The sequence below is a fragment of the Chiloscyllium plagiosum genome, chromosome 4, assembly GCF_004010195.1.
Source record: "Chiloscyllium plagiosum isolate BGI_BamShark_2017 chromosome 4, ASM401019v2, whole genome shotgun sequence".
In the NCBI taxonomy this organism is placed as follows: domain Eukaryota; kingdom Metazoa; phylum Chordata; class Chondrichthyes; order Orectolobiformes; family Hemiscylliidae; genus Chiloscyllium; species Chiloscyllium plagiosum.
Window position 1 is genome coordinate 55,398,519 of NC_057713.1, and position 26,474 is coordinate 55,424,992.

The window sequence follows — 26,474 nt, forward strand, 5'->3', positions numbered from 1 at the left end:
TGTATTTCGGCACCATGGACAGTTCAGAGACAACAAAGATACAACGTGGTTTCTACTCTTTTTAGACTGCAATTTATTATTAGACTAATTACCTTTTCCCACACATGGTTCCAAAATATCAGCGCCATTTTGAGACTGCATTTTGATCTTGCATGAATCATGACTCCTGTAAAAACAGTCAAATGCAAAAACTGGATCCTTATTTACAACAGATGTGTTCCTCCAAGTTTATCAGCTACACCGTTGTTTCATCCTCATAAAGACATTACGCGACCAATGAACACGAAGCATGAATCGAGATTACACTTCATTCTATAATTGTACACAAAATATAGACTGAATTATCTATTATCTAACATCATCTTAAGAAGATTTATTTTCTCACGAAAAGAAGTATCATACTTTTAAAATAGTGTGTAGCTTTTGAACAAGTTGACTTCGCTCACTTCCCTATGAGATTAAATGAACAAAGTAACCTCGGGGGAGAAACTGATAGAACAGGAGTTACATTGACACCACTCTGAAGTCAGATTACGAGTAATTATGTGCAAAACTTTCGGATCATTCCCCGCTGTCTCCAACCATCCCAAAATGTTTCTGGGGTTTTACTTGCCGGATTCTTCTATATATTTTCACAGAACTAACATTAACGTCTTATTTGGGCTGGTGTTTATCTGTGATTCAAAGCCAGGTCCTTGCAGTTGTTCAATTCAATGAGGTACCGCGCCGCTTTGGGCTCTGTTTTACTGCTGTTTCATTCCATACTTGTTTTTCCTTAAGTCGAAATGATATGCCAGGGAATCGAAATCACATGTTTGTAGGAATCAAACTACCGAGACTGATGATTCCCATGTACTTATGTTTAAAACCATTTAATAGCACATGGATATAGATATACGTTTGGACCTGGTAATCAAAAGCCGTGCTCAGTATAACATACAGTCTGCCCAGTTGACCGTGCATTCATAAAAGAAATCATGCTTGAGGGCGACAATTGCAGCCCTACAATTCAAAGCAGGAATGACACAACATCGACTGCACATTAAATATAACATGGAAAAGAAACCTACTAATTCTGCCCCCATTACCATTATAATCAATATCAAGTTAGCCTGAGCGTTTAACCCAAGCTATCCCTGCGAGGCCCTAGTCAAATCAGAAATAGATGGGGGAGGGTAAGTTAGGAACTGAAAGATTTGACAATTTTTGTAAGAAAGTTCCCGTTGCTGGCCTTCCGCTCAGCTTGTACCCGCCCTTATTCTTTCGGATTCACCTGACTTTAATCTCCCCTTCAGCGGGTTATTTCATTCTCATCTTTCACGTTTGATAGTGCAAATACGAGGATGACATCAGCCGGTCGGCTAGCTGTGGTTCTGCATTATAAAAATCCATCTGGAAAAACCTGTTCTTCAGATTAACAAATAAATAAATAAAGACAAGCACCCTGATGTGCGATGGCTGGGATCCCACTGGGTGTGGTTAGCGAGCACAGGCGACCCGGGGGAGGTAAAGCTCTCCAGCAATCACACCCACCCTAACTTGGTGGGCATCCCACCCAGATCGCTGAGGACTCCGCCAAACCCACTCAGTGCAAAGCCCCCGTCAGCATTTCTCCACTGTCACCAGCGGGCTTTGACGCAAATTACACGGCTTTCCAGCACCCGATCGCATCCTTTGTGAACAGATCGCTGAAAGAAAAGCATTCTCCCCCCACCTAAAGCGTGCTGTTTTGATGGCCCTGCGCACTGGGACGACTTGGTTTGGTCAGGTCTTGCGCAGAGTTAGATTGCAGGGATCCTGGTCCCGGCGATCGAGCAGCTTGCTTTGCTTGTCCGCCCCCGAGAAAGCCATCGACGAGGACCAGTACATCGCGGATAACTTAACCAGCCGCTGCCGGGATCCTGGCTGCTGTACCCGGGCTTTCTCGGTGGACCTCGCCCGTTTGGAGAATAGCAGGGAGAGCGGACATGAGCCGCTCACAAGCCGCTTTTTGGAGGCCATGAAGCGGCAGAACGTGCGAACTCTATCCTTGATCATCTGCACGTTCACTTACCTGCTGGTGGGAGCCGCTGTCTTCGATGCCCTCGAGTCCGAGTTTGAAATGGAGCAGGGTGGAAAGCTGAAAGAACAGCAGATCGGGCTCAAGGGCAAGTATAACATTAGCGATGAAGATTACAAGCAACTGGAAGTGATCATCATGCAAGCGGAGCCCCACAGAGCAGGAGTTCAATGGAAATTCGCCGGTTCCTTTTATTTTGCTATTACAGTGATCACTACTATAGGTAAGGATGTGCTTTGTGATTTCACTTTGAAACACACATACATACAGACCGACGCTGTCCTTAGTGCTGAAAGAACAGCGACAAACTGGGAGGGAAACCCCTAAAACCAAGATGGGGTTTGATGGCTTGGCACTTCTGAGGGTAGCAACAGAAGTCTTCTCACGGGGATGAGGCTTTTCTAAAGATCGTGTTCGACAGAAATACAAATCTATTTAAAGTCTGTCTCGTAATGGAACCGATGATAAACACGACCTTACTCAAACTCTAAACTCCAAATCTAGTGTAAACAGTGTCCATGGGGATAGTGCACTGAATGCAGTTACAAACAGAGCTCATCGTCTTTGTGCATTGTCTGTAAATGAACTGCGAGTACAATTTCACTGAAAGACTGCTTAACAGACTCACTACTTCAGTTATAGAGCCAGACACTCTGGCTTTCACCCTGACTTTCGGCTTCTTGATTACTAAACGTGATTCGCTTGATAAGATCATGCCTAATTTACATCAGTGCATGTTTAAACGCATTCAGATCATAAGGTCATCACACACATTGTTGAGTGATTCTGCATGGATAGTCCTCGTGGTACCAGGACTCCTGATCAAATCGAAACTACACTCGTATCTGCTCCATCCAGTCTTTGCACGGAACTTGAGTCCTGTTGCATTCAGAGTACTAAACCATCTGGTGGCACTTAACGCAGCAGGAGTGCATGTTGCCTTTTGAAGATCCAAATAGGAGATTACAAACGTGTTTGTAAAGTGTAAGACGAGACGGTGCGGTATAGGGTAGAGGGGAGACCCAGGTTGTGGTGGTAGGAGAAGTTCTATTTAGTATGTTGACTGGCTGCGAAATTTGTTGCTTCGCAAAGTCCAAAATGACAAGCCAAATGGATTTGCAACGCTTTCAAGAAAACCGCAATGTGAGCAAAATAGAATAAAACTGCTTCCCGCGTGTGTGCAGTGCAGCAAACGCGAAAGATGACGTGCTATGGAAAAGGAGGAAATAGACTTCCACATAGTAGGATATTCAATGAGGTGCACAACATAGTTTTCAGTTAAGGTACAGTTGCAGAGTGTGTACAAAGAAACTGAACATTTAACTCCTACTAATTGCTGATAGAACTACAAGAGAAGAAAGATATTGAGCAATTAAACTTTTTTAAGATTAGAGCGAGATATGTTTAGATTTAAAGGAGGTGTTTGTTAATATTTGGCCCAGAGTCGGGTAGATCAATCTCGTACTGCACCAAATGCAGTGGTTCAGTGTTTGGGGTAAAGTATTGCAGTGATATCCAGTACCTGGGATACATCAGGTAAGTATTTCGCCTCTTGAATTACAACAATAAACATTTTGCTAAAAAGCACCAGAGTAGAGGAAGGTGTGGGTGGTATAGGTTGGTGATAGGATGAGGTGATTCACTGTCATATCATCCGTGATCTCATAAACAGACAGGGGAACTTAACTTCTGTGAAATAAAACTGCAATAAAAAATATAAATCTCACATATTGACTTCCTTATGTTAGATTGGATTTAACGTGGTCGCACCAACTTAGCATCCATTTGGGCCATTCTCGCCATTTTGTTATAGTTCTTTATTTCCCTATGACTTCCAGAGCAATACATTATAAACACTTCGTGTTGTTTCACGGCGCGTTTAAACTGCAAGTTGCTATTTTACATTTTTAATACTTTTTTGAGGAATACGAAAGATGGAACCCCAACTGAATGAATATCTTTCTTGGAATTTGTTCTGAAGCTCCTGTGAACCATCTTTGCTCTGACAGCTGCCCCTCTTTGCTGAACCCAAAGCGTCTGAACTGACATTTCCTCCTGACTACCCGTCACTCGATCCACTGACTTTCCCTAATTAATTGCTTTAAATGTTTCCACCAACGCTGCTTATTGAATTACCGACAACAAGCCGAGGCTTAGCAATGCAGTTAAGTTATAATCACAACAGTGTCAGAGCTCGGAGGGGTTTCCAGCCAGGTTCAGGTGCTGATTATTTGACTAGAGACTTCTCGTATCCTCATCACTTTGGAGATCCTTGTACGTCTAGAATTATTGTATTTGGGGGATGTATCCATTGTACCAAATAGTCACACTTGCAATGTGTACTTTTTAATTTTTTTTGTGCATCGAATAGATGTTGCATGCCTTCTTGCTTGGAATACACTGCACGAAGCGGAGAGTTTCAGAATTACTTTCATACTTGATTAAGAGTTCAATAGATATTGATTCAGTTACTTAAATTAGAAACTATCATGCGCTTGAAAACTCATGGCTATAATCAGCGTATTTAGTTATTTAAACCAGGTTAGGATAGAAACAAACTGTAATTACCTGAACTGTATTCTCGTGCACGACTTATGCTTGTGAATGCAAGTGGTTCAGAGGTGTCAAACTTAGTGGTAAGAAAACTGTAGCGCCCTCGTATGAGAAGATTTAACATTTAAAATGTTGTCCCCGCAACCACTGTCCTCCACCAGCCCCCATATCTTAAATGCTCTTTCTATTTCAAAAATGATATCGATTAGAACTAATAAACTTCAGGAAACTTTTGTTTCTTCTCGATACAGGCAACGCGTCTAGTTCTCTTTAATCTCAAAACTGATTTGCACTTTTATTCTTTCACAGGATATGGGTCGCCCATCTCTAATTGTCTTTAAAATATATAAGTCACCCCCCCTTCTTAAACTACAGCGATGCTTGGGCTGTTGGGACACGTACAGTGCTATTCCAAATGTTTTTAACCTAATGGAAACGAAAGAACAACGATATAGTTCCAATGCAGGATGATGTGTAACCTGGAGAAGAACTTGTAGGTGGTGATATTTCCGCGTTATGTGTTGCCCTTCTCCTATTAGATGGCAGGAGCTATGATTTGGAAGTTGCTGTTGCAGCAGCCTTGTTGAGTTGCTGCAGTGTATCTTGTCGATAAGTGTTGTCAGAGCAATATTAGAGTTAGTTGGAGCGTTGTTAGCTTTGTTTTTTGAACCATATCTCACTCAAGCTAGCTGCAAATAAGTGTTAGGCGTGAGGAATTATGTAATAAATAACATTTTCTAGTAACTGCTGAAGAGACCTGATAAATACCTGATAAATAGATGAAAAAGGGATAGATCCAGGGACAAATGCCTCGCTTTCTAAAGAGATACAGAAAATATGACTGCACTGCAGGTTTTGAGAAGACCTAACGCGTCAATTTGTTCCCTGGACATTTTTTCTAATTCAACGTCATCTCCCCTAATCATTAAAGCAGGGGACATTAATAAGAAAGACTGAAGATTTAGTAAATATGTGAACTCGATTCCTAGAGTAAGCTTTTGATGACTTTATCTGCTGACAGGTTTGTTAAAGAGCTAGATAAATATCTGTTCAAGAAGGGAACTGGAAGTTAGGAAGATAGATGATTAAGGATGGTGGGAAGAGGGTGATTTCCTTGCTGCACATGAAGATTCCACCAGCGAACAGTCTTGAAGAATGCAAATTGCAATATTAAATTGATAGCCTGGATTTTTGTTCGATTGTTCTGGAAGGTAGGGAGACATTTCGCAGAACTCCTATTTCATATCATCAGGTAGCAATTGACAATTCGAAACAAAAGCAGAAATTGCTGGAAAAACTCAGCAGCTCTGGCTGTATCTGTGGGGAGAAAGCAGAATTAAAGTTTCGAGTCCGCTGATTCTTCATCAGAACTGATAGCAGCTAGGAAGAAGTGGCATTTACGCTGAAGAAGGGGTTGTGATAGAATGGAAGGAGAGGTGAGCGGATAGGCGGAGATACAGCCCAGTGGGACAGAGAAAGATCTCTAGCATCCGCAATTCTTTCTTTGATTTTAAGTTTAACAATTTGACTTTATCAAACAAGCAGAAAGCAACAAATTTGAAATTAGAAGATGGTGACAATAAAGTGAGAGATACTTTTCCACTTAAAGGTACAACTGTGCGCACAGGGATACATCTCCATTAGTTTTATCACTTCAGATTTTTGAATTCCTTCAGACTGTCACCATGTCCTTCTTATCCTGGAACTGAGAAGAAAGACAGTGGAGATTCTTAATTTTGCCCCGATTTACGAACACAGTGAAACCATAGAATGGTTTCTGCACAAGAGGAGGCCCTTAAGTCTGACGGATCTATACTCTCTGCAAGAACAATTTAGCAAGTGCCCGCTTATTACCTGAAATCCTACGTAATTTTTCTTTCACCTTCAATTGATGGTCCAATTCCCAACACAAGCCAATTTTGCGTTTTAACTTGACACAATCGCTTCCTCAGATGCTGACAATCCAAGAATAGTTTCCATTCCTCGTTTATATTGTGGTCGATAGTTAACAACTTTTTTCCTCTCTCTATCTTTTGTCCTATCTCAGTATCACTGCTGTCAACTTACCTTAGATTAAATATTTAGAAAAGCAGATTCATTCTAATAGTTTAATTAAACATGATCATAGGTGAGATTTGTTTCCCAATCTTCTAAACCCACTGGCATTGTCATGCAGTTAATACTCTGAATACAAATTAAAACTCCAGTGTGATACGTTCAAAAGTTATCTTTATTGGGATATGCTTTCAAGTCGATCTGTATCCCTACTGGATTAGGATGAGGAGACTTTCCGTCGTGTTCTGATTGAGGATTTTCGGTTTGGGATGGAAGCTCTCTGAGTTCCAGCAGAACTTCATTACTTGGGGATGGAGACCTGTAAAATGACTTATGGCTTGTGCTTATTTTTTTCCATAAACGTAGCCAAGGATGAGTTAAATTCAGGCGTTTTGCATAATACTCTCCTGAATCTTTGTTTGAAGGTTTCTGGCTGATCCAGTGGATTCATCTCAACTCGAACCCAATAAATTGTCTTTCTTTGCGATCTTCTTATCCATAACCCTCATCCCGTTTCAGCCAGTGTTTTTTTTTTGCAATCATACACGTCTCTCTTCCTATACCCTCTCATCCTTATCGATTCTCTTCCTCCCCTTTCCTGACTTATCTCGTCCTTATCTCTCCGCGTTCCTCTTCGTTCTGTTATGCAATCTTCAAATTAAGTCACTCCATCTCGTGATTGTGTTTTGTCATAAATCTTGCTCGTTTTTCATTTTCAGCAGAAAATGTTAGTGTTTCAAAATGTATAAAAAACATACAATTGCCACTCTCAGAGTAAAATAGCGGAGACTGGTCAAAAGAAAGGTTGAATTTACATTACCGAAGAATTGTTTGACAGTGAATAGCGGGTCTTCTCCAACTCATCTGAAAAGTACATGCATCGCTAAACTAATGTTCCCTGCCTCCTCTTCATACCTATCTAGATGACAAAGAAAGCGTTTGAACAAAGCGGTGACAAATCTCACTTCACAATCAGAAGCATAAAGCGGTCGACCGTCATGTACATTTGCGCACCCATCCCCCCCCCCCCCCCCCCCGCCCCCCACTAAAAGCATTAAAATGCACTGGTTTCCAGTTGGAACTTAGGACTTATTCAAACTTCCATTGCTTGTGATCTGGGATAGCCTCGTCAATCCCAAGTATCTCCCGCTCTGGTCATTATAGTTGAAATACTTTGATTACGGTGCCTCCCAGTTCATGCTAGGAACGGGCATCCGAATGGTTTTCTGTTCTAATCCATTTTTCTCATGAATTGGAAACAAGAAACACTTGCAAACACATACACTGCCTATGCACAACTCTCTCGCCGGATACACGCACGCATACACACACTATACTTCTATCTCGATCTCATTCACATACATTTTAAATGCTTGCACACTACACGCAGCTTGTGCCTCCTTTCATATGCACACATGTTCATCTCTGCAATTTTATAGGCCTCAGCAGCCACAGTTGCCATATTCTTCAATGGTTCCAAGTAATAATGGTGAAACTCTATTCATAGTAATTACTCTTTCACAACAAACAACAAGTCCTGGAAGCCGCACATGCACAGTTAAATATAAAAAGGCGATCTCTAAATTCTATGTTTAACTGTGCACAGGTGGATTCCAGCACTCATTCATAAGCAATGGTGTGCTGTCGGAGTCACTGCAGGCTGTACTAAAATAAGATAAATAAGTTGAGGAGAAATCACCTTTCTATGCAGTTGATCTTATAACACCCATATATTGATTATTTAGATGCAAGTGGATTTTTACCGCTCAATAGCGACAGTGACCCTGATAATGTAATTTATATTCGTGAAATGTCAAATTTCCCCATTGTGGTGAAAAAGAATCGCATTCTTAAGATAGTCTTTTCATGGTTGACGATCTAAAGATGTCGTCAGTGGAAGCCCAGGCAAGGCTACCTTCTGCTTCCTTCATCATCTCAGGCACTGACAGCTAGATAGGCATTTTTTTTAGTTTAGAGTCAAAAGCCCTTCGCCCTGATCTCCTCACTGCCGTATCTCCATAGCTCGCCTAGGGAGAAATGCCCTGGTTATGACTATTAAGATGAGGCACCTACTCAGCCCCAGGCAGGAGAGTACCTCATGGTGTCAGCAATTAGAGACTTCCTACATTTGCATAAGGTGACGCAGGAGTCCGGTTTGTCAAAGTCACCGGACAACTTAACACAAAGGACGCCGGACTGCGGATCAGGCACGCTGTTGAATGGGTGCCTCCATGGACAGGCTGACAGCTGTCATGAAGAACCAGGTCCAATAATCTCAAAATCTTGCTGGATGTCCACACATACAACACAGAGAGAGAGAGAGAGAGATACCCTGTTTTGGGTGGTGACATTGCCAGCGGAATGGAGAGCAGGGATCCACCTTGGAAAGTGAGTTTCTAAAAGAAGGCACCCAGTCTGGGGCTCGAACCCACGTCATCACTCAGCAGGAATGGCAAGCTCACAGGGAGATGTAGGACCATGACCTTGCCTCTTGGTGCCCATTGCTCAATAAGAGACAGGGTGGTGCCAGTAGGCACCCAGGTGAAAGAGAAACCACACACACTGCCCAGAAGTCTCCTCTCTAGACACACCAAAAATGTTGGGCTTTCCATCTTCACCTTATCTGCTACATTCAGGCCTGTGAGAGTTCAAACCTCTGGGCAGGATACATTCGGCATATATGGCCCTCTGGATGGAATCACTCCCCTCCTCACCCTTGGGGTTGTGCAATAAAACTTACAAGGCCAATAAGTTCTACTGGAGAGCAGGCTTCATCCACCTGTCTGCAGAACCCAGGAATGCACCAAGACACAGTGGATGAGAAAAAAATGATTTTTAACCTTCTGAAATGGCATAGGTGGTATGGATGAGGTATCTGTGAAAGTAAACTTCCAGCTTTTCTAAATTTATGTCCTGTTTTTACTATTAAGTGCAAGTGCAAAACTTTGTCCAGCCACAACTACATCATTGAAGATATAGATCTCATCCATCATTAGAACTACACAACACTCAAATAGACAAGGTGTGAAGTGAAGAGCTCCTGCACCATGTGTAGGTAATGGCATATCACAGGCAATTGCTACTTTGGGAAGTAGACTCCATCTTTTCAGCTTGACAGGCTTTACAATTTATCATTGTTACCTTGGATGACATGCTCAAAAGTGTATAATGCTAGGATCTGGACCACACATGTCTAAGATTCTCAAAGCATGTATGCTTATGTTTCACAGGTAATGGTGTTGTCAATTGTAGGGCCTCACATTGTTTGAAATCAAAGCCTTCTCTCTCTCATAGAATAGAGCACTTACCCTGCCCAACCCAGATGTATTCACTGCTATTTCATCTCTGTTGCTTGTAGCATAATTGAAAACAACAGTGGTTGCTCCTTGAACAGAAGGTTTCAGGCTCAGATTCTCTACCTTGGCAAATGCCAAGCATTACTTTTGCATTCACTTACAAGATACGGGCATTGCTGGCTGGGCCAGCAATTATTGCCTATTTCTAGCTGCCCTTGAAAGTTAATGGTGAGCATCCTTCATGAACCACTGCAGTCAATTTGTTGTAGATACACCCACAAAGCTATAATGGAGGGGATTCCAGGATTTTGATTCAGCAATACTGAAGAAACAACAATATTTTTCCCAAGTCAGGGTGGTGAGTAGATTGGAAAGAAAATTGCAGATGGTGGTTTGCCCTTTCTGTCTTTGCCCTTCTCGTGGGAGTGGTCATGGTAAATTACAGGTGACTGTTTAAGGAACCTTGCCGAATGTCTGCACTGCATCTTGTAGATGGTATGCACTGCATCTTGTAGATGGTACACACTGCTGCTATTGAGCATCAGTGGTAGAGGCACTGAATGTTGATGTGGTGCCAATCAAGTGGCTAATTTGTCCTGGATGGTGTCAAGCATCAGTGTTGTTGGAACTGCACTCATTGGGCAAGTGGGGAGTTTACCATCACATTACCGACTTGTACCTTGTTGATAGTGGGGCTATGGATTGGAAAATGTCATTGCCGAGCATTTGCATGGCTTGAATGTTACCTGCCACTTGTCAGCTAAAGCCTGAATATGTTCCAGATCTTGTGGCAGATTGGTGCATCAGTAACTGAAGAGCTGTGAATGGTGCTGAGCATTGAGCAACCATGAGCGAATATCCCCACTTCTAACCGTATGAAGGAGGAAGCAGTTGAAGGTGGTTGGGTCTAGGACATGAGGGATTCCTGCAGAGATGTACTGGAAATGACCTCCAACAACAAGCATCTTCCTTTGTGCCAGCTCCAACTCCAACCAGGGCAGTTTCCCCCAATTCCCATTGACTCAATTTTGTTTGAACTCCCTGATATCACATGTGGTCAAATGAGGCCTTAATATCAAAGGAAGGCACTCTCAACTCACCTCTGGAATTTAGATTTTCTGAACATGTTTTGACTAAGACTTTAATGATTTAGATTTAGATTACTTACAGTGTGGAAACAGACCCTTCGGCCCAACAAGTATACACGAACCCGCTGAAGCGCAACCCACCCAGACCCATTCCCCTACATTTACCCCTTCACCTAACACTACGGGCAATTTAGCATGGCCAATTCACCTAACCTGCACATTTTTGGACTGTGGGAGGAAACCAGAGCACCAGGAGGAAACCCACACAGACACGGGGAGAACGTGCAAACTCCACACAGGCAGTCGCCTGAGGTGGGAATTGAACCCAAGTCTCTGGCACTATGAGGCAGCAGTGCTAACCACTGTGCCACCATCCTGGCCACTAATGATGTTAGGAGCTGAGTGTCCTGGCAGGACCCAAGCTGAATGTCAATGAGCAAGTTAATGTTAAGCAAGTGATGCTTGATAGCACTGTTGATGACCCTTTCTGTCACTTTACCAATGATTCAGAGTGGCAGGTGGGCTGGTAATGCGCTGGATTGTGTGTGCCCTGCTTTTTCTGTACAGGACATAGCTGGGCAATTTCCCAAGTGGCTAGGTAGGTGCCAGTCTCATAGTTTTTCTGGAACAGCTTGGCTAGGGGTGTGCAAAGTTCTGGAGCACAGAATTTGTTGAAATATAATGATTAATGGAGAATGACAGTAAAGAACTTGTAGTACTATAATTCCATTGCTTATAGGTTCAGTAATAAGAATTCATTGTGGAATATCTAATCTTTGATGTTTGGGCATTCATCATTTTTATCATTTATTGAACATGCATGGTGTGTAGTAAATGCTTTTATAATAAATTACCATCTCATCCTTTTTGACCCAATACAAAACAAATGTTGTTGAAAAGTCCATCCAAATTTGAACAATTTAATAGTGAAATGATGGTGTTTAATGCACACATTTAGGAAAACTGTCCACTGATACATCTACCGCTATGGTGTGGATTTTTCCTTTTCTAATATCGATCGATTCTAACGCAGGTCAAGGGAATTAACAGACATCCAACAACATAGATATAATCAAGCAGCCTAAGTTGTTCTTTCTGAAGTAGTGAAACAGCTGGCAAATCAAGGATTTTGTTAAAATTAGTTTTAAATTTCAATTTTTTACTCAACTGAGGGAAGCATATGCTCTTACTCTGACAAAGGTGATTACTTGCAGCTATGACATGTTGGAGAATCAGTACTGCATTGGACGAGAGTTGCTGTAGCAACGTGGTAGGTGGTGAATGAAGAGACTTTAGGACAATCTTGAAAAACCTGACTACGCCTCATGGAGAGAAGCCCTCTGTGAAACCGGAAGAAATTACCCTTAGCTATAACATGGGAAGATTCACTATTGATTTTAGCAATATAACTGATCATTGGTATATGAGAGTCAATGGGGCACTATCTAATCTTTCCTCCTTTACTCCACAGAAGCCTTGGCTGTAATTCTGAGTGGATGTGATATCCCTCTACCTAACTAAATGTTGGGAGTGACCCAGCCTTCAAAGGAAATCCAAGTGGATATTTTTGTTGTTGGGCCATTACTTGCCTCAGAGTAATACTTCTACCCCAAGTCAAATGGCTAGTAGCTTTCTAGATAGCTGCATGGGAATAGTGGCCACTGCTAAGAGTGTAGCTAATCCCAAATGAGGAACATTGGTGGAGACTGGACCACCAAACTAAGTGAGGCACTCTTGTCAGGTTGGAAGAAAGTCAGCCAGACCCCAGCAAGGGCAATGGGTGGAAGCTCCAGTGGGGCGGATGTGGAAGTAACAAACAGAGATGGGAGTAATTTGTGCAGAATAATGTTGAACACATCCCACCCCTCAGCTTTCAAATATGCCAGCAGGGGGCATAAAATCCAGCTACTCAATTCATTTGAGTTGCTGTAGTCATGGGAGAGGCTCCGTGATATTGTAAATGTTAACACATAGTGCCTCATAATTGTAACATGTTGATGTGTGTGCATAATTCATCACAACCACTTGGTTCCTGCTGTCAGCTGTTACTACTGTTATATTCTAATTTATGTTCACAACAGCATAAGAGGATATTTAGAATGCAATGTTGTTGTGAACACTGCTCTGGGATATATGATTGTGTAGAATCCTCCTTACTTTGGTCAGGTTAAAATCAGGAACTCACTAATTTTAGCAAATCTTGCGCAGTTACTAATTTATGCCACCACTCATTGACATTTTTAAGCTCCAACATCATTGTATCACACAAATTTTTTCAAACTTTTCTTTTAATATGCAACATTATTATACATCATACAATATTTAGGTGTTAGGCTGTGACATATATTGTCTTGCAGTGGTGGATTCTGTGGTTATTATGTACCAATATTAATATCTGATGTTTCATAAATTGGATGAATGAATTACTTTTCATTTTCATGACATATCATTGCAAAATTGCAATCATTCATGAAGCATTTCTCTTTCTGAAAACAAAGGGCATGTGTAAGAATGTGATATGTGCATTTTAATTGCGCTTTTGCTTATAAAACGAAGTCCCATGTTTGAAGAACAGTTAAGGAATTTGCTAAAAAAGGATTCGGAGCTGGTGTTGTGTGATATTTAGCTAAAAAAGGAAAATTACTTCATGATTATGCGTAAACAGAAGCAGCTTGTTGGCACACAACATTGATTTCTAATCAACCTAAAAGTACCTAAGAAAATAAATGTTTTAAAGTATATATTCTATGATGATACAAACTCCTTCTAAGAATACACATTGGTTGTCATGATTTAAGATAAGTATGTTGTAATGCTCAGTAGCTCAATAACCCAAGAAACTTGTCAGTATCACCATCAAGTTTCTAGTTATCCTCTTGTTCTTAGGAAACTTCTAAATAAGTGGCTGGAGTGTAACCAAATCTCAGATTGTCTTGCCATCAAGCTCAAAATGAATCTCAAATCTGTCTGGATGGATGGTAGGAACTGGGGAACAACTTTACTGACACTGATCAATTAAGAATGCTCATGAAGTGGACTACTATTCACAACAGAGATCTGCTGGTCCACCTTAACTGATACCAAAATCTGCCACCTTAGCTACCTTGGCAATGCCGTTGATAGAGGTAGCTGCTGTTGATGCACAATTGTATATATTGCATTTTTCATATCTTTCTATCCTTCAGGGTCATCAAAACATCACCAAATCAATCATCTTGTGGCATATAAAGTGTGCTAAGCATTGGTTACAGATTGCCTTTTGGCTGGCATCCTAACCAAACATTCATCATCAGCTGTAAAAGCAACCACTGAGGGAACTGTTCCAGCACCTTCTGTATTTTCATGAATCCTTGAAGGTCATGCAAGATCATTTTAGTGTGCTGGAGTAAGGAAGGCAGGCTCTGAAACTGGGAGGCTGAAACTTACAGTGGCAAATTTGGAGCCATGAGGATGACTAAAGCAACAGTTATTTCTTCATTGACCATGGATCAGCCAATAAGGCTGACAACTACATTGTCCGGGTTCATCCTGATGTTTGTAAAATGGTAGGGGTATAAAGTTGTTGCCAATTGGCCAATCCTCTGGAGGAAGGTGAATTACCAGAGGTCGTAATTGACATTAGTGCTTAAGACATAGTAAGGGGCATTTGGTCCTACAATTGAATTTGGGAACCTAGGTGGAAAATTAGCAAAATACCTTTCCAAGCCAGATGGGTTGCATCTGATTATTCCTGATGAAGGGCTTTTGCCCGAAACGTCGATTTTGCCTGTCTTCGGATGCTGCCTGAATTGCTGTGCTCTTCCAGCACCACTGATCCAGAATGCATCTGAACAGAGTTAGGACTTAGTTCTGTGTGGGCATTCAGTTAGTGTTTTCGGGGAGGGCTTAAATCAACTCAGCAAATCATATCATGGTGCACAAAATACTGGAGAGAGAAATAGCATTAATATAGAGTTAATAGGTGCAGTTGGATAAGGGAAAATGTAATGAAATGAAAATAATGAAAGGGTTACACTGCATGTAAGTTACTGCATGGAGTAAAGTTAATAAGGTTGGTAAGTAAAGGTATGGATTGCTTTGTGGGATTATAATGTTGTGGCATCAGCAAAGACCAGTCCTCCGGAAGGTCTGATCTATCTGTTAGATATTCCGTGTTCCAAGGTGTTCAGAAAAGATAGGAAAAGGTAAAAAAATGAGGAGGTGTCATGTTTGGATAAGGACAGCATTGTAATATTGGAGAAAGTGGATGTTTCAGAGGGTTCAAGGGCAGAAGGAATTTAGCTGGAGCTAAGGAATAAATGGTATTCAGTTACATTTTGCTGTGTAACACACAGAGCATCAGCTAGTGGAAATGATGCAGAGAAACAATTCTATAAGGAAATTATGAAGATGTGTAAACATCATTGAGTAGTTATAATGGCACAAACAAATTACTTGTACATCCACTAGGATAGTGGTGGATTAAGGTGTATTGAGGAGCATATACGTTTAGATTGTATTCAGGAAAATCTCCTAAAGCAGTACATATCTAGCCCAACAAGAAATGAAGCCCTGCTATCCCAGGTTCGTGGGAATGAGGTAATCAAGTAGATCCCCATGAGACAATACTGGAACATTTGGTATCGTAAGGTTTAGGATGATGGTGGAAAATGACATTGGTCAATCCATAGTAAGAATGATCAACCAGTAATGAGTGGACTTAATGGGGCAAGAACAGCTGGGCTGGATAGATTGAAATCAAAAGTTGGTGATAAAAAAAGTTTTTGAAAATTTAAAGAAGAGATTATTTCAGCACAGTCAAGGTATATTTCCCACAAAAGGAAAAGTAGAGCAAACAAATCCAGAGCTCCCCGGATACAAAGGAGATACAGTCGGCACTTGGTTTATCAGGCAGTGGGACTGCACGAGATGCAGCTAAGGATATTGAGAAAAGTGTAAGTGGAAATTCAAAAGCATTGGCAATTATCTTTCAATTTTTCCTGGACTTTAGGGTGATGCCAGTGGATTAGCGATATGTACCTTTTTCAAAAATGTTTGTAAAGATTATCCCAGTTATTACAGACTAGTGAGCTTAACTATGATGGTAGGCAAATTTATATAAACAATTATTTGGGATAGAATTAATAATCACATTGTAAAAATGTGGATTGACTCAGTAAAGTCAACACAGATATAATGAGGGAAAATAATGTCTAACTAATTTGCTGCAATTTCTTAAAGAGATAACAAAAAGAGTTTATGTAGGAAACCCTGTTGTAGTGGTATTTCTGGACAGATAAAATGTGTCCCAAATTCCAAACAGAGCCACACAACAAATCTGTGAAGAAAATTACAGGTCATGCAATAAGGGAGACAGTGTAACATTGTTATAACATTGATTGAGGGATAGGAAACAGGGAATGGTGGTTAATGGGGATTTTTTTCAGGTTGGAAGAAGGTTTGTAATGGAGTTCCACTGGGTTGAAGTTTGGATCCTTGCTTTCACTGACATATAAAAGTGATCTAGACTTTGATGTGCAGCAGACAATTTCAATTTTTTTACTGAATTTGGGAGGATTTTAAATGGTGATCATGGTGTAGAACATCTATGATGATATAATGGCTTTAAGAGGTGTATCTTTTCTTTGTGAAGAAAGGTTCAGACAGATATACTGAGTGGTCTGGTGAAAGACAATAGAATAAACAGCTTGTGAGGCCTTGGGATAGTTATTTTTAAAGTTGGAATAATAGAAGAAACCTGAATGGGTGGTGTCACTCTCCCACAGAACCAAAAGTTTAAGTTATAGCTGACCTTTCTGCAGTTGCTGAAGTATTGAAGCTGGATATGGAAGCTCTTAAATCTCTCTCTATTCGAGCTGGTTTTGTCTTCTTGCTGCTAGAATTGCATGTGAGACAATCTATTTTACTGAATTTGTCTTTGCCAAAGGTGTGATAATAGGATATTGTTATATTGGAATAGTAAATTAGTAGCAGTTAACATAAATATTATTTCTTTATGTATTTTATTAAGTTACAGTTAAGCCAATTCTTTTCATTTATTTTTATTTTGTCTATATTTTAACTGTAGCATAAAACTAGAGTGTTTTGTATATAGTTGACTAATTGGACCAATCAAATTGCATCGTGAATGCAATGCATATATATAATATATATTGTACACACACACACACATATATTTTTAATATATTTTGAGAGGAATTGGTCCAGTCCATAACAAATTGGGAGTTCTTGTTGGGATCAAAATCTCTACTTCCAGATTGATATTAAGATTATTAGACGCAAAAGCTGTGAGTGGTGAATGCTTGTGATTTCTTTTTGGGTATTGAACTTGGTTGGTTTAAATAGGGTGCGCCTTGTGTAATAATGGCTCTTTCAGTCACTAAGAATTTCCAGGGCTAGAAGAAGTCACTTTGGGAGGTTTACAGAAAATGAGAAAGGCAAAGATTTTGGAATTGATAGATAAGCTGGTTGCCTTTGTCCATGTGAAAAGGGGAGGTAATAGCAGCAATATCTCTACACTTAGATTGCCAGAAATGCCATCAGAATAATTGGAAATGGCTAAAATTCAATTACAAATGAAGGATCTTGAATATGAAAAGGAAATTAAACAGAATGAATTATCATTGAAAGCGGAAGAAAAGCAGAAAGAAAGAATAGCTGTATCAAAGGAAAAAGATAAGGAAAGAATAGACCTGGCAGAATAAGAAGACAAGGAAAGGAAGACCCTAGCAGAAGAATGGGAGAAAGAGAGTGTTTTTGAACTTCAGACGTTGGAACTGAAAACTCAAAGTTGACTTAAAATGGCAAAGGTAGAGGTGAAAGGTAGGAGTAGTGATGAGGACAATCCCATTGAAGCCAAGGTTTGGTGGGGATCTGTTTAAATATGTCCAAATGTTGCAAAATTTCATTGAGAAGGACGTGGAAGCCTTTTTCATTTCATTTGACAAAGTGGCTAAACAGATAAAGTGGCCAGTAACGATGTGGGTATTGTTGATCCAAACTAAGTTGGTCGATAGATTTAGTGAGGCATTTGTACCACTATCAGAAGAGATATCTGTGGAGTACAATAAGGTGAAAACATAATAAGGTGAAAACATTAAGTACATATGTCCTATACTAAAGCCTACAGATGTTTTACAGATCTAATGAGGAAACCTGGTCAAACGTATATTGAAAGGATCAAACAAGGTAATTTTGATAGATGGAGAAGGGCATTGAACATAGATCAAACATGTGATATGCTTAGAGAGACAATTATTTTGGAGGAATTCAAAAATTAGCTTCCTGATGTAGTGAGAACTCATGTGGAAGAGCAAAGTTAGATTGCAAGATCGATGTGGTCCACTGCTTTTCGTCATTTATATAAATGATTTGGATGTGCACACAGCAAGAATAGTTAACAAGTTTTCAGATGACACCAAAATTGGACGTGTAGTGGACAGCGAAGAAGGTTATCTCAGAGTTCAAAAGGATCTTGATCAGATGAGCCAATGGGCCAAGAGGTGGCAGATGGAGTTTAATTTAGGTAAATGCAAGGGGCTGCATTTTTGAAAGGCAAATCCAGGCAGGACTTATATAGTTAATGGTAAGGTCCATTGTCAGTGGAATTGTCAGGGGAATTGTCAGTGGGAGGTTGGGGGGGTTGCTGAAGAAAGATACCTTGTAGTGCAGATTCATAGTTCTTTGAAAGTGGAGTCTCAGGTAGAAGGTATAGGGAAGAAGGCATTTGTTATGTTTTCCTTTATTTGTCAGGGCATTGATTGGTTGTACAGGACATTGTTTAGGCCACTTTTGTAATATTGTGTGCAATTTTGATCTCCCTCTTATTGGAAAATGTTGTGAAACTTGAAAGCGTTCAGAAAAGATTTGCAAGACTGTTGCCAGGGTTAAAAGGTTTGAGGACAAAGTGAGGACTGCAGATGCTAGAGCTCAGAGTCAAGAGTGTTGTGCTGGAAAAGCACAGCAGTTCAGGCAGCATCTGAGGTGCAGGAGAATCGATGTTTCGGGCATAAGCCCTTCCTAATGAAGGGACTGTTTTCTTTGGAGCTTTGGAGGCTGAGAAGTGACCTTATAAAGGTTTATAAAATCATGAGGGGCATGGATAGGGTAAATAGCCAAGTCTTTTCCATGGCGTGGGGGAGTCCAAAACTAAAGGGCATAGATTTAGATTAGATTAGATTAGATTACTTACAGTGTGGAAGCAGGCTCTTCGGCCCAACAAGTCCACACTGACCCGCCGAAGCGCAACCCACCCATACCCCTACATTTACCCCTTTAACCTAACACTACGGGCAATTTAGCATGGCCAATTCACCTGACCCGCACATTTTTGGATTGTGGGAGGAAACCGGAGCACCCGGAGGAAACCCACGCAGACACGGGGAGAACGTGCAAACTCCACACAGTCAGTCGCCTGAGTCGGGAATTGAACCCGGGTCTCTGGCGCTGTGAGGCAGCAGTGCTAACCACTGTGCCACCGTGCCGCCCAAAATTTAGGTTGAGAGGGGAAAAATTAAAAGGGACCTAAGGTGCAAATTCTTCATGCAAAGGTTGGTGCATGTATTGAATGAAGTGCCAGAGGAAGTGGCGAAAGGTGGTACAATTAGAATATTTAAAAGGCATCTGGATGGATATATGAATATGAAAGGTTTAGAGAGAAATAGGTCAAGGGCTGACAAATGGGACTAGATCAGTTTAGGATATCTGGTCGGCATGGATGAGTTGGATTGAAGGATTTGTTTCCATGCTGTACATCTCTCTGACTCTATGACTCTATTAGCAGCAGAAATGACAGACTGTTATGAGTAGGTTCATGACAATAATTTCAATCTGTGAAGAATAGAAATTGGAGAAAAGAGAAATCCTCAGGTGATAAAGGAAAAGGAGATCTCCTTGAAGATAGTAAAGATACTCTACCACAGAATAAAATGAGGGAAAGACACAATGCAGAGATCTGTTAATAAAGCACACACTAGTCTAGGATTCATGAATAGGTATTTAGTGTATTACTTACGATGAACTTATATAAGACATTAGTTAGACTGGAGTATTGCATACAGTCTGGGATCCACACTATAGGAAGGTTGTGAATACATTAGACAGAGTGCAAAAAAAATTTTGAATATGGTTCCAGGGATGAGACACTTGGACACTTGGAAACATTGGAGTGGCTGGAACTATGTCCCTTGGGGAGAAGAATGCTAAGAGAAGATCCGATGTAAACGTTCAAAGTCATGAGGGGTCTGGACAGAGTGGATAGAGAGAAAGTTTTAAAATGTTTTGCAAAAGAAGCAAAGGTGTGGTTTGCAAATATACATTTCGCACAATGAGCAGTTTGGGCCTGGAATGCATTACCTGCAATTGTGTTGGAAGCAAGCTAAATTGTGGCATTCAAGATGGCTTTGGATGGTCATTTAAAAAGAAACAATGTGTAGAGTTACAGGGAAAAGGTAGGATTTTGGCACTAAGCTAAAATGCTCAGTGAGCCAGTGCAGACATGATGGACCAAATGACATCCTTCTGCTATGCAACAATTCCATGATTCTGGATTAGTTGGTTTAAAAAATTATGTGAATTCAACTGGCAGGAGACATTACTGAAATTATTCTGAGATGGCCAAAAGAAATCAGCTTCCTCTTTTGATGCTTTCCTTTGCCACTTTATGGAGCCTCCCATCAAGTTGCTAAAATTCAGCCAGTGTTTCCAAATAACTATAGAAAGAGTTAGTGCAAGGTAGCACCAACTGATAAAATTGACAACTGGGGAAGAATGAGTTTCTCTGGTAGGATAACTGCAATTCTGTATTACATTGCAACAAAAACAGAGTCAACCTCACTGCCAAATGTTTTTCATGTCATGGTGGATTATTATTGATTATTTCCATCTATACACAAAGCCTACATCGATGTTAATAAAAATAAGACTTTAAAGCTTAATATGAAACACACTTCACCTCTATAAGCATATTTAACAGAACAATTTGTAATTAAATTGGTTAAGTAAATTGTGTCAAGTGTAATTTCATTTTGGAACATCAGAAATATTTTATAGAAGTTAAGCTTAAGAAGAATACAACAATGGAAGGCACCTGCTTGGAAAGATTTTGCTTTCAGAGTAAAAAAAATTCCAACATTAAGGATTGTCAACTCTCACCATTATAACTAATTACTAGTATTAAAAAAATCCTCAAAGCTAAGCAAACTAAAATGCCTTTTCTGAATAATATTTTCAATGATTGAATTTGATTTCATTAATAGTGATTCAAAACATTTATCATTTGCCTTATGTCTTGCATGTAACTGAAAACATAACAGTTCTTTGCTATTGTCTGTATATTGTGTTTGAAATGAGGGGAAAATTGATTTTTTTTAACAGATATGTCCTTTTCTCAATTTGTACAAATACACTGTTGACACATTCCCTGATGTTTGATGAAAATACTGTACCATTTTATAATTTTGTTCTTTTATATTATATTCAATTTCTCCCTTCTCCAAAATCAGTTTGGCTTCTGTAGAATCAGTAACTGCTCACAAAGAAGAAGTTTGGCTTTATCTGCTTTCTCATCTACTTGCTTCCTCATTTTGACATGACTTGCAAGCATAGTGTTAGCTTTCATTTATACACAGACAACACCTAGCTGTACCTCATCACCCATCACTTGAGTCCTCTACTGTTACTAAGTAATTACAGTACTTAAACTGTGTTACTTTACCTTTGGTTTCACATTTGCTTCTAAGACAAGTTTCTGATCCTATTTCTTGCTATTAGCAAGACCATCAATTTATACTCTGGTAATATCATCCGCAATATTTTGATCAGTGCAATGCTGCAAGGATCAGTGCTAGGGCCTCATCAATTTAAAATCAACATTATTGAATGAGATTAAAAGACAGAGTGCAATGTATCAAAGTCTGCAGGTGATATAAAGCTAATTGTAAAGGTAACCTTTAAAGTGGACAAGGAGAGGCTGAAAAGAGACATAGACAGGGCAACAAATTCACAGATGGATTGTAATGGATTTATGAAATTATTCACTTTGATCGTAAGAATAGAAGTGCAGAATACTTGTTAAAAGCTGTGACACTTATCACAAAAAGAGATTTAGTTGTACCTGTGGAAGAGCACAAAGTTAGTGTGCAGTTACAGCACACAATTAGGAAGACAAATAGTATGTTAGCCTTCAATGCAAGGGGGTTGCTGTAGAGGAATAAAAAAGCCTTATTATCAATCATACAGGACTCTGGTAAGTTCAATTTGGAGTACTGTGTGCAGCTTCTGTCTCCACATTTCAGAAAATATTACATTTGAGGTGGTATAGTGAGGGGTCATTAAATTGGTACCAAAGATGAAGGGATTATCCTACGATGAAAGACTGAATAAATTGGATTATATTTTATGGAGGTTAAAAGAAGGAGAGGCAATGTTACTGAAACTTTCAAGATTCTGAAGGGATATGGTAAGGCAAATACTGAAAGGTTGTTTCTAATGGTCATGGAATTTAAAATACAGGATCAAAGTCTCAGGATAAAGGGTTGATTGTTTGCCATTGGGATGAGGAGAAATGACCTCACTCAAAGGCTTGTGAAATTTTGAAAATCTCTGCCTCAGAGGGGATTTGGATACTCCATCATTGAATGCATTTTATGCTGGAATAGACAGTCATTAGTTTCTAAGGGAGTCAAGGGATACAAGGAGCAGACTGCCAAGTGAAGTTGAAGCCCAAGATCAGCCATCATCATACTGAATGGTGGAATAGGTTCAATTAGCAATTTGGTCTACCTACCTCTACTTCTATGACCTATGTTCTTGTTACCCTATCTCGGCTCATCTGCTGCTATGATCTTCATTCATGCCTTTGCTGACCCTAAATTTGACTATTTCTATGCATTCTTGTTTCCCACTCTCCACTCCATAAATATGATGTCATCCAAATGCCCATGGCTTAACTCACAGAAAATTGCATTCTTCTATCACCTTACTACTCTTCAATGAAGAATACAGGACGGCATGCCAGGAGCAGCAGTAGGCATACCAAAAAATATCCACACTTCTTAACAACATCTGTATTCTAATTCTGAGCTTCCCTAACTTTAATCACTTCAATCTTGGTGACCATACTTTCATTTGCCTAGGTCCCAAGATCTGCAATTCCCTTCCTATATCTGTGTGCCCCTTAAATCACTTTTCTCCTTTAAGAAACCCCATAAAACTGACCTCTGTCCGAATATGGCTCTGTATTTTACTCTATTTTACACTGCTCTTGTAAAGTAATTTATGATATTTCATTACATTAAAGGTGCTTTATAATTATCCTTCATTGTTGTTTTAGATGACAACTTCCCTGAGTCTAATTATATGAATGATCTATCTTGTTGACTAGCCTGATATGTAAAAACTTGCCCAGAATTTGCTGAAAAAAAATGAATGATGTACACTGTGGTTTGTGATGGAATCAGCCAAAGTCTTATTGTGAGAAAGAGATTATGAACTGTTCATATTGCTGGGCAATTGCTTGTAAGTAGTGACATTAGTTAGGGTTATTGCCCCTGTCTAAGGATCTGCAATCTATTACCCTGAGCAATTTGATTGTTTAGGAAGTGGGAAAGCCAACTGGAAGCTTTCTAATTAATGGACTTGATATTTCTGTAGTCCCAGGTAGAGGTAAAACACTATCTCTTAGTGTTGGGATTTGAATGAAACAAGTGCCTCAGTTCTATGCTTGTGTATAGAGATAGAAGTGCAGATGTGTTTCATCACTGTGGGAACATAATTTTTTTTTTTGCGTTTAGTACGAAACATGAATCTAATCTGTGTGTTCTGTAGTTCCTGATATTAATCTGGGTGCACCAAATAAAACAAAGTATTTTACAAGAGCCATTTTCTACTTTTCTACAAATCACTTTCGCCTCAATCAGTATGACCTATGCTGCTCCATCAAGTTTCAAATTTTCTCCAAAACCCATTGATATTCTCTGAATGTCACCTTGATCATCCCTGAACTCTTTGCCTAATCTCTAGCAACTCCCACCACTAGATAATTGGATCCTGCACATTGTGTTCACTTTCATGACAGAAAAATCACATTAAACTTGAAAAATGCTTTGTAACTAGACTTAAATCTTTTTTTTAATGTAAGAGGACAGGTCAGAGGTTTGAGCACAGATTGTTAATATTATCAATATTGAAAAGATTGCAAGAGCAAAATCATTGTCATGCATTGTAAAGACTGCACAACCGCATTCACAGAATCTCCATAACTGCAGCATACAAGACAATTTTAGCATTATATTGCACTGAATAAGTGCCAACAGAATTCTCATAAGTTTGGCCTTCTAGGGACTGCAAAATTTGAACTATGAGAAAAGGCATTCTATACATCAATTTTACCTCCATGTAATTCTTATGGGCAGGCATAAATATAGGATCTACATGACAAATTAATTTGAGTTAGATTCGAGTGAAACCAATGTTCCAAAGCATGCTAGACCAAATCTCTCCTTGAAGGCCTATTACTGCTCCAAGTCATAGAGTCATAGAATCATACAGCACAGACACAGAGCCTTCAGTCCAACCAGTCCATGTCTAAAATAATCTAAACTAAGCTAGTCCCACCTGCCTGTTCCTGGCTCTCATCCCTCCAAACCTTTCGTATTTATGTTCTTATCCAAATGTCTTTTAAACATTGCAATTATGCATATATCCATCACTTCCTCAGGAAGTTTATTCCATATGCAAACCACCCTCTGTGTAAAAACTATTTGCACTTCATGTCTTTTTTAAGTCTCTCTCCTCTCACCTTAAAAATGTGCCTCCTAGTCTTGAAATTCCACATCCTCAGGAAAACATAATTACCATTAATCATATATCTACCTCTCATGTATTTATGAATTTCCATAAGAACACCCTACGCTCCAGTGAAAAAGTCCCAGTCTATCCAGCCTTTCTTTATAACTGGTCAAAAAAAATCTGTGAGAGCTTGGCTGAGACCTGATCCACATGATATAAACATTGGAGACGTATGTTAGTTACTAAACCATCTGTAAATTCCAATTTCAGTCAAATCAAATCTGGTCTTTCAGTACTAATGTTTCTCTTTCTTGGATAATTCACAAGTCTCAGCTGAAAGAATTAATGATGAACTTTTGATACATCATAAATTACATTACAATTTCAGCAACAGTCTCTAGCTGATAGTTATGAGTAATATTGTCTGAAAAATGGTGAAATACCTGCTCTGTAATGATGTCTCAAATTTAAAAATTGCATAAGTATCCTTGAAGTCGTGATGTATACAGAAAATTAAGGCACAAAACCAATTTATGACTTCTTCATTTCACAGTATACTGGTAATCGTGCATATTTTTTCTCTGCACTATTGTTATATATTTTTCTATTCTCTAATTTATTTTTTAATAGCTGAAAATACTCTGTGGTATCGTAATAACATTTCATCATGATAGAATGGCCAAATCAATTTTAAACTTGTGGATTTTTAGACAAAATTAAATGAAATAATATGTCATGCAGCAGGCTAATGAAATAAAAACTTTACTAACAACTCAAAGGACTAGATTTATTACAAACTTAATTAAAGAGCCAACATAGATAATGTTCACATTAATAATGTTATTTCATACCATCACTCTGAGCACTATTGTCCCTTAGAAACCATTAGTGAACCACAAGATTGCTTGGTAGGGTAATGGCCACGTAGGGCCCAATAAAACTGCAGTCCCATGAAAAGTAATAGTACAGATTTTCTCTCTATGCATTACATTGTAAGGGGTGTATGAGATGAGCTAGAGATAGATGTATTGTTTCTAGAATTGACAGATCTTTACTTGAATATTTCCCAATGCTCACAGATTGCTCACAGGTTCCTTACAATCATACAATGAAAAGCACAATCGCATTATTATTATACTTTCAAAACTATCACAATGTAATTAACTAAATACTTGGAAAGGAAATGTTTTCAGGATTATACAGAAACAGCAATGTATCTAATTGGATAGTTATTGCAAATTACCAGCACTAATACAATAGGTCAAATGGCCTCCATATGTACAGTATGATGCTATACTATTTTCATAACACAATCTGAATATGATAATGTGGGAAGCTCCTATCTTTGAATTAGATTTATTGTCACATGTACTCACATGAGTACAGTGACAAGTTTATAAGTTGCCACTTACAGCACCATCTTACGTACAAAGGTACCAATGTACAGAATCCTTGGCTACTTGTTTTGATTTCATTACATTTTATCATTGAATCGTCTTATAGTGAGGTGAACCAATGTGGCCTTTGATGCTGACTTATTTTCTCCAACTAAAACAACAGAATCAGATGTCTTGTTGATCAACATCAAAGCAATTCTATCATCTATCTGAACAGCGACATGCTTCATGAAAGGGT

The 26,474-nt window shown here is 39.4% G+C and overlaps 1 protein-coding gene across 1 annotated transcript in view; it reads left to right on the plus strand.

The window, feature by feature from the left end:
- Nucleotides 1-206: 206 nt before the first annotated feature.
- The window catches only part of kcnk9 (potassium channel, subfamily K, member 9), a 56,233-nt gene continuing 29,965 nt past the window's right edge, over nucleotides 207-26,474 (plus strand). The window contains exon 1 of the mRNA XM_043688249.1: nucleotides 207-2,282. Within this exon, the coding sequence (XP_043544184.1) occupies nucleotides 1,733-2,282 (550 nt within the window). The 5' untranslated portion in view covers nucleotides 207-1,732. The remainder of the gene's footprint in view (nucleotides 2,283-26,474) is intronic.